The 9,749-nt window shown below is 40.1% G+C and overlaps 1 protein-coding gene across 1 annotated transcript; it reads left to right on the top strand.

Moving 5' to 3' along the window:
* The first annotated feature begins 7,261 nt into the window (after positions 1 to 7,261).
* Positions 7,262 to 9,390, top strand: LOC110896238. Its single transcript, XM_022143702.1, has 2 exons — positions 7,262 to 8,093; positions 8,225 to 9,390. The coding sequence occupies exons 1-2, from the start codon at positions 7,262 to 7,264 to the stop codon at positions 9,388 to 9,390; spliced, it is 1,998 nt and encodes a 665-aa protein (XP_021999394.1).
* The last annotated feature ends 359 nt before the right edge of the window (positions 9,391 to 9,749 follow it).

Below are 9,749 nucleotides of genomic sequence, written 5' to 3'. Positions count from 1 at the left end.
TTAGTAAATGTTCAAAATTGAATAATATATGATACAAACATCATGTTTATTTCTTTATGACTACAATGACACCACTGGTTTTGATATGTGCTTTTTCGATTTGAGAACGCATACGAACCCATCGCTTTAATGTTGAAATGAATTGTAATGGAACTTACCCGCGGCAAGTCGGCGACGCGCGGGCATCACCACTAGATTCCCACATTCCGTAAGGTTACCTTTCCTTATGTCGATTATGATGCAATTTGTAGTGAATTTGTTTATGCTTTTTTTTTCGTTTGGATATTTAAGTTAAATCGTTAGATTATGTTTTTCCCCCTATTTTTACATGCCAAATAGCTAAATGGAATTAATTGATCTTCAACGAGTTTGAACTGCAGTTCATAGATGGGAATTTACTTGAACGGAGTTACATTCTATCAAGTTTTTAGGACAAAATAATGGAAATATATACATCATCCAAGTTAAGGTTCAGCCTAACATTTCCCTTCTTTCTTTCACAGCCCTAATTATGAAGATTCTGATTCAGATGGTTCTGTGGGTAGCTAAGGGGAACGTCGACTACATGGCCATGCATTAGCAGCAGAAGATTTCGTGGATTATTGAATAAAAACGGAGGCTTTATGAACTCCTTTAAGTTTTCCCCTGTAATGTATGTTTTTAGACTTGGCAAGTTTCCTGTGCTATGCATGCCTTAAATTTTGTGTGGCCAGCTTATGGTACAAACTCTTATCACGTTTTGTATGGCTTCTCTTACATTGTCTTTTGGCTAATTATCTTATATCCATAGATAAACATTTTCCCTAAACACACAACAAAATGAAGGACACTAACTATTGGTCATGCCGTGCATCGCACGGGCCTTCCCTCTAGTAATAATAATAACTTAGTAAACATCAACTATAACGTTGATTTATCATGTTGATATATTACTATTAAATAAAAAAATAATAATAAAATAAAAAATAAGAGTATGTAGGGCTGATGGGAGTTATGGCCACCAACATCAAATGGATAGTTATTTTTGGCTTTTAATTATATCTACAACCACAATGTATCACCATAACATTTAATAGTAAATTATGTATGCACTAACATAACTATTATACAATACCTAACTAATATATTAATTGTCAAAAAAAAAACTAAGACCACCATTAGCAGCGATCATATGTTATGACCCCATTTAAGTTCTTTTTTTATTATTACTAAACAACCCCAATTACTTGTATATCTTAAATATACACGATGCTTTATTATTAACTAACAATTATATGTCACAAATAAAAAGAAGATAGGTAATGGAAACAGCCACTCCGGCTGCTAGTCTCAAGACAACAACATTTTGTTTTTTCTATTTGTTTTAACCCCAACTAATCCTATTTATTACAACCAACTTTAACTCTAATCCTTTCCTATAAATATCACTTTAACCCAGCCACTTTTCCACTTTTACAACCCATAAACACACTCTCAAAGTCTCTAATTTCGCAGCAACAACTCAAGTTCGGACAGATTATCCAGCCTTCACTAAAGTGAGCATAACTCACTAAATACTTGTCCGATTTAGTCCATTCTTTTTCCTATGTGCTTGGATCGACCTTAGCTTCGATTCCATGGGTTTTTCACAGTAAATAAGTCCCTGGAACTCCGGCAAAAATGCTCCAAAGTTCACTGTTCATTTCTGATTTCATCTAATCTTAAACTTGTTTAACTTGAGTCTAACTCATCTCAAACCTATGTCCTTATGCTTATAACCACTTCTATGGTTAGTTAGTCTTAAAAACAAGGTTGAGACATTCAAAATCAGAGGTTAAACCTCATATACATTCTGTTTTGTTTAGGGTTTCTAACCCACAAGTGATGTTCAAGCTTCAAGCTTGATGAAGGTGATATTATGGACTAACTTGAGTTGTCCAACATAGAATCCCCACATCACTTGATGATTTCTCATAGTGTAGTTATTTCTTATTCTTGTATTAATATTAGTTCATGACCCTCCTTGTATGTTTTTACATCAAGTGTAGTGGTGAACCATAAGAGGTACCTAAATAGAAGCTTGTTCTTCCTACCTCCTACATGACTTCCATGATACTAGAGGTGCCTAAATGAAGAATAATCTTCTACCTCATGCTTGACTAATGGACTAAATAATACATATATTACTTATACATATATATACTATTCGAACTCTTGATGGTGGACTCGTGTTCATTCGTCAAGATATTAGCATGACATCATCTAAGGCATAAGACTTGTTACGATTCTAATGAGTATATTACTCATGAAAACATTAACCCTTGAGGTTCCATAATGTCAAGAACAAGTACTTGTATTAAAGGATGTTTACTTTCGAATACATATGTTCTTGTGTTTTAACTTCCTAAAATCCCTAAATCTTCCGAATTCCCAAAAATCATACACTTTGTTTCTTCGTGTAGAACGACTTGGTGTTCCAATCCCCTAATCATCAACAACTCACTCGTGGATTCAAGTAAAAGACTTGCAAAACCGTGAGTATACTCGCAACCCCCTTTTTATGTTTACCACTTTTGGGGTGTAACATGTTAATCTATTAAACTATACTTAAACTTATTCTTTATGCAATGCACGAAAACAATCCTTATACATGAATACTATGTTGTTATACTTGATGCTTATACGTGGACCATACTTATGTGATATGTTTTAGTCATTAGCTTTCACGAGTCTCCATTTGACATGTATAGCACTATAGGAGTAACGCACCGCCCCTAAACTAGTGGTCATGTTGAATTATATCATTTTGCGTAAACAGAGGGTTGACTAGAAATATTGCATGCCATGTTAGGTTGATCTTGTATAAACTAAGTTGCCATGTGGATTCGTTTTTAAACTTTTATACTTATACTTATTCTTAAACTTGTATACTCGCCTTTGCTTTTGCATTGAATTGTATTTTAAACATGTTACAGGTTGTGATTGATGATGCTAAGAAATGGATTAGCAAAGATGCCTAGATACTCACTTAGACGTTTAGGTTTAAAGTGTTGTATCAATTTTGGTTATGTTAGGTTGAACAATGTTGTTATTTGAATCTCTTGTAATGTTTTGACAATTTATTTATGAAATGAAAATCGGTTGAATTAAATATTGTCACAAATAGCGTTATGAAGTGTAACACCTCGAAATTTTGCGTCCAATAATGTATTGACACGTGTCTTGAGTTTACACGTGGTATTAAATATAGAATAAAGGACTAAAGTTAACAAACATGGAAAGTATGTAAATTCGAGGGTTAAAATGTCAACAAGGGGTAAATACACTATACAGTAACCCTAAATGATGCTCGTACCTTCAAACGGATAAATCATGGATCGTACGGAACGAAATGCGGAAGAGAGTGAAAGATTACAAACTACAGGGGTTAATTGTGTCAACATGTTTAAGTTATACCTCTGAGTGACCCTTTAACATACCCGAGGCTTTGTAACAGTAAATTACGCTCACTAGAATATACGATATAAATTCGCAAACTTCCGTTTTAAAACGAGAAAGTTATGATCAAATTCGTATGCGAGGGGTTAGAAGCGTCAACAATGGAAGATAAGGCTTTTCGGATAGTAATTAAACTAACCGGGGAGTTAACGGCGCAGGTAAAAGTCACGAGGCCCTTATTCGTAAATAATTGAGGCCCAAATCGCAAAGTTACCCCTTCGAAACCGAAAGGTCAGGCTAATAATGGCAAAAGATTTGAAAATCCTGAATTACAGGCCTCAGGCGGCCCGCGTTAGAGAAACAATGAAGCTTATGCGGGCCGCGAGCCATGTGAAGATCCGGTTCCTGACATAAGGATTCAGGCGGCCCGCGTGAGCCTAGCCTGATCCTTAATGCGGGCCGCGTCAAGGTGCCAGATGCAGAAAACATGCACAGATTCACTGTATGCAGGATACTTCTATTGATGCTCCCATACTACCCTCCGCCCTCGAATCCCTTATTGGAACAAAACACACTTTTGAGATTAAGAGCCACACATACTACCGTTATGGAGAGTATGAGAGCTTCAATTGCGCGAAGATTGTTGGCCCTGGTATGGATGATACAGATGGGAGCGTTAAGGTTGTCACGTCGGATTTGGGTACCATACCATCTGACTCCCTAAAGCGTGGTTCGAGCCTCCCGCCCCCGACACCCGGAACTGGACACAAACTAAGAAAGCTGTAAGTTACACCTACCAATTGTCCCCTGTTTCGAATGTTTACATGTTGGAACTTTGCGCCAATACATACATTCCCATCTTTCTTTGCAGCTACGTTGAAGAATCGGATGACGATGATGAGGGGGTGTCCGTTGACCGTGTGCATGTTAACGATGTGGTAGACGATAGTGGGGATGCTAAGAAGGGCTCCCGCTGATATGGCGGTGGTCATTTCTCATTTTCTTCAAGTGTTTGTGCTCTTGTGACTTTCTCTTTTATGGATTCAAATAATGTGGTGACACCTATGACTTGTGCCCACACCAAAACTGTGATGTTTTTCTATTGCGCAATATATGTAATTTTTCCGCCTTACCAGTCTCTCTGGATTTATTAAAACAATTCAGCCACGTATTTACGACGAACAAAAATACTCCGCCTAAAAAGCGATGGTAGAGTCCAAATAGGATCATAATATGCCACCTCCGAACATACGCTTCCAAATACGTTTACCCAACCCTTTTGTTACATCTTTAAAGTCATATATAACTTCCAATCACTGTAAAAGGGTTCTATAAATGTTTGTTCAGAATCATGCATACTCCAATAGAATAATACCAATGAACAACGTAAAATAAGTTTTGGAATCATATAAGACTTACATGAATTTTTATCTAAGATGTTGAATAAAGCATATAGATGAATGCAAATGTACAAGCGATGACCGTGTCATTAAACAATCTTCGTGAGCACCTACGTGGAAGTCTGCATTACAAACAACAACGAAATAAGCAAATTATGACTTGTGCTAAACAAATACCTTACGACATATGACCTTTTCCGTCTGACTGTGCCTGTATCTGTTATTTGGGTAAAAAAACAGGCGCGTGGCCAACAATAAATATAATATTTAAACCAGCTTTAACATGCATTCTTTAAGAGTTATTTGCTGTATATTCTGTGCCTTTTCCTTCACATCAACTTGCTTTGTTTTACCCCCCCCCCCCCCCCCCGCGGGGACATGTATGAATGCTTCATTTTGGACGATGTATTATGTAACATTGTATGCAACATACAGCTGGCTGTGCGCCCCTTTGTGATGCTCGAAGCCTCTTTCGCCTTTCATGCATATTCACGTGTTATGCCTAACGGGTTGATCCAATACGTTTGTGGGCTAAACTGCTTGAACAGGCTGGAACAAACAGAGGTATGAAACTTTTAATTGCAGTGTTACCCCCGACCCCGCATATGGAGTTTTAAATACTGAATTCTAACCCTTCTTGTTCCCTCATAAAAGACGAGGTTTGCAGGTTATGGCCTACTGCTCCTGATGTGGTTAGTAATTCGATACAGGCCCGCCTTTGTTCCCATACGTTGTCTGACGGAAAGATACAAACATATTTTGGCCTTACATTGATTAACAGCTGCAGCGATGCTAGCATCGTGGGTAGCAAACATTCTATCCATATACAAAGTCGTAATTATGTGGGTCTTGGTGGGAAGGCCGTGATATACTGTGGGCCTACCCTAACTACCATAAATGCATCTACTTCCTTTGCTGACCCCAACGCAGGTTAGCTATACTGTTCGTGAAAACGGAACCATTTAGCCATAATGTCCGCTTACCGACATGCGTGCACGCACAAATTACAATTCTAACTAGACTGCAAACAGCTTAGGCCCTCCAATTTTGATGCCACTGCTGTCAAGCCGCACACAATGGATTGGAATTTACTTTCTTAGTTAGTTATTTATACGTTTTCTACCTACTATGTTGCGTTTATTCTATCTTCATGTTCTGTGCCTCTTGCAGGTTGCACTCAAATACAACCGCCAGCTGTTACAGTGGCCACTGGTACTACCGCTAGAGTGCGCACAGGAGCATCAATAAAAGGTCGTCCCCATATTTCCTCATCAATGTCCCTCTGGGACGCAGTACGCCTATTCATACTTTCTGGATTGCACGCTTACATTATCCCTCATCCCGTTACGAGCCCTACATAATAGTTGGTCTTTTAACATATGTTACAGGTAAAAACATCATGCGGAGCGATGCAGTGCAGATGCAGCCTGTTTTATGTCCACCAACAACATATTCTCCCTCCGTATCTGCCCAAGGTCTACAACGTTATCTACGATGTTTACTACTATCCTTTTATCATTTCCGTAACTATTACGTTTTTACAGACAATATTTCCTGCACTACACGGAATTCTCATCAAAACGTAGCGGACCCATCGCGCCTGCGCCCTTCTCGCCCTAAAAAAACAGAAGGTAAATCTCTATCACTACCCTGTACCCGACTATGCTTCTACCCGTCTATCATGCAACGTAGGAATAACATTGCCATATTTTAATATGTTACCAGGTGTTCGTGTTCGCACCCCACGTAGGGCAGCGTTTGCATCAACAGGTATTTTCCAACCCTATTTCTTACCATGCACGTTTTGTTCCCTTTTGCATCTAGCTTTACTCTGTTGTTTGATACGCTACTCTCAATCCGTGCGTTGTGCTAAGTTTGCCGGTTACAAATATCATAGGTGCGCATGTTAGGTACCAGAGCCTTGGCCGTCCAACCTTCACGTGCCTTAATTGTGCAGCGATCATGTGGTATGAAGAGAGGAATAAAAATACAAAGTCGTCTGATGGGACGACTTTCTCTTCGTGCTGCCAGGATGGCAAGGTTTTGATTGCTCGCCTTCTTGATCCTCCTGAACCATTAAGATCATTACTTGATTGTAACGACCCAGAGACACTAAGACTCTGAGAACATATTAGAGTTTACAATAGCATGTTCTGTTTCACATCATTTGGGGGAAAGATTGATCATGCTATAAACAGTGGTCGAAGCCTATACACCTTCCGAATTAGTGGTCAGAACTACCACCGAATAGGCGCCATGTTTCCAGTTGAATGTGAACAACCCAGATATGCTCAACTGTATTTCTATGACACGCAAAACGAAGTCAAAACCGTATAACTGCTTTGTTTGGCCAGACCCATTGTCACGACACATGTGATGAAGCAATTGTTGCGTCCCTCATCAGAATGTTAGACACCCACAGTCCTTTGGCTAACGCCTTCCACATGGCGCGCGACTGGTGCACTCAAAATGAAAGAAACAATTGTCAACTACGCTTACTAGGCCAAATAATAAACAATCCACAGTACAATCGCCCTAATGTGTCTGAAGTTGCTGTTCTTATCACAAACGACTTTGGGGAAAACTCCGAACCACGTGATGTTATCGTCAGTACAAAGCACGGCGCGCTTCAACGGATATCAGAATTACATCAACTTTACATGCCTTTGCAGTATCCGTTGTTGTTTCCGTACGGAGAGACCGGGTTCCACGAGCGAATACGCTACCATGACAACACCGGACGTGGGGCGACTAAACGACAATGTGTCACGATGCGGGAATACTACTGCTACAGAATCCATTATCGCAACAACGAAGGCACCACCCTGTTAAGAGGCGGTCGTTTATTCCAACAATATTTGGTTGACTCATACGCAGCCATCGAAGAACAAAGGTTGCGCTGGATGAGGAATAACCAAAATGAGCTGCGCGTTGAGCTCTATCATAATGTTTGTGACGCTGTGACGCGTGGGGATACAAATGCTGAGGCTATCGGGCAACGTATAGTTTTGCCGGCAACCTTTATGGGCAGTCCAAGATATATGATCCAAAATTACCAAGACGCCATGGCTCTGTGCCGTGCTTTTGGGAACCCCGACCTGTTTGTAACGTTTACAGCTAACCCAAAATGGCCTGAAATCGAAGACATGGTATCTCTCATACCAGGGCAAAAGTCTCATGACCGTGCAGATGTTGTATCACGCGTTTTTAAGCTAAAGCTGACCTTCTTGATTGAAGATATTATGAAGAAACAAATCTTTGGTAGCTGCAAAGCAGGTAAAGTTTGTAATGCCTCGCCTCTTTCTTTTGCTATCAATTCTCCCACAAATACTAACCTTTTTTAGCTTTCTAATTTTCCCCTTTTTTCCCTCGCTGACTTGAATCTTTGTCCCCTTGGTTATATACAGTTGTTTACAAAATTGAGTTTCAAAAACGAGGCCTACCGCACGCGCACCTTTTGTTGTGGCTTAAACATTCTGCCGCGTCTCGCACGCCTGCTGGTATAGATGATTTGATTTCAGCAGAGATTCCATCAGAAATTGACGATCCATCCGGCTATAAGGCTGTAACAGATTACATGTTGCATGGTCCATGTGGGAATGATGCGCGCAGCGCTCCGTGTACAACAGATGGAAAATGCATGAAACACTTTTCGAAACCATTTTATCGAGAAACGACAATTGACGAAGATGGTTACCCGGTTTATCGACGACGAGATACCAAGATCTTCTTTAAGAAGGGCAAAACGATGCTTGACAACCGGTTTGTCGTCCTATACAACCGTTATCTCCTCTTAAAGTACGAATCGCACATCAATGTTGAATGGTGTAACCAGTCCCGAGCAATAAAATACCTGTTTAAATACTTAAACAAGGGGCCAGACAGGGCTACAATGGTTGTTCAGGAAAACATTGGCAATGATGGTGAAAAGCGTACACAACAGACTGTTAAGGTCGATGAGATTAAAAACTATCTGGATTGCCGATACTTATCGCCATGTGAAGCTGTGTGGAGAATGCTTGCATTTCCTATACATTACTCATTCCCATATGTCATGAAGCTAACGTTCCATACACCTAATCAACATCTGCTCACATTACGTGATTCGGACAGCTTGTCAGCCCTGTTAAACCGGGACGGGATACAAGACACAATGTTCACCCAATGGTTTGCGCTAAACAACAGAGATGAAGCGGCAAGAAAGTTAACGTACGCCGAGATACCAACAAGGTATGTGTGGCAAGAGGATAACAAGGTATGGAAAACGCGGTTGGAGCGGACAGCCATTGGGCGGATTGTGTATTGCAATCCAGCAGCTGGGCCAAAGTATTATCTAAGGATGTTGTTGGGAATTGTGAGAGGGCCCCGAAGTTTCGAAGAAATAAAAACGGTCGACGGAGTCGTGTATGCAACGTTCAAAGAAGCCTGCTATGCGTATGGCTTGCTTAATGATGACAAGGAGTGGAATGACACCCTTTCAGAGGCTAAATTATGGGCGTCCGGTTCCCAGCTACGGGAATTGTTTGTTACCATGTTGTTGTTTTGCGAAGTGAACCGCCCGGCACAACTGTGAGCACAGAATTGGGAGATACTATCTGATGATATTTTGTACCTGAAATGTAGGCTCTTCATGTTCCCAGGATTACATTTATCAGACGACTAGCTTAAGAACTACTGCCTCATTGAACTAAATGAACTATTGGAGAAAAATGGAAAATTGTTGGCGGATTTCACAGATATGCCACAACCGGATACGTCGCTCCTCGATAAGATGGATAATCGTCTAATCAGGGAAGAGTTGAGTTACAATAAAAAAAAGGTTGACAAACGAACACGATCAATTATATGCATCACTCAACACGGAACAAACGGTCATATACGACACAGTCATTGATTCTGTTACCACCCGAAAAGGCGGGTTCTATTTCGTGT

Source organism: Helianthus annuus, chromosome 7 (assembly GCF_002127325.2).
Source record: "Helianthus annuus cultivar XRQ/B chromosome 7, HanXRQr2.0-SUNRISE, whole genome shotgun sequence".
In the NCBI taxonomy this organism is placed as follows: Eukaryota; Viridiplantae; Streptophyta; class Magnoliopsida; order Asterales; family Asteraceae; genus Helianthus; species Helianthus annuus.
Note: the sequence above shows the minus strand (reverse complement) of the source record. Positions and strands in the feature narration are given on the sequence as shown.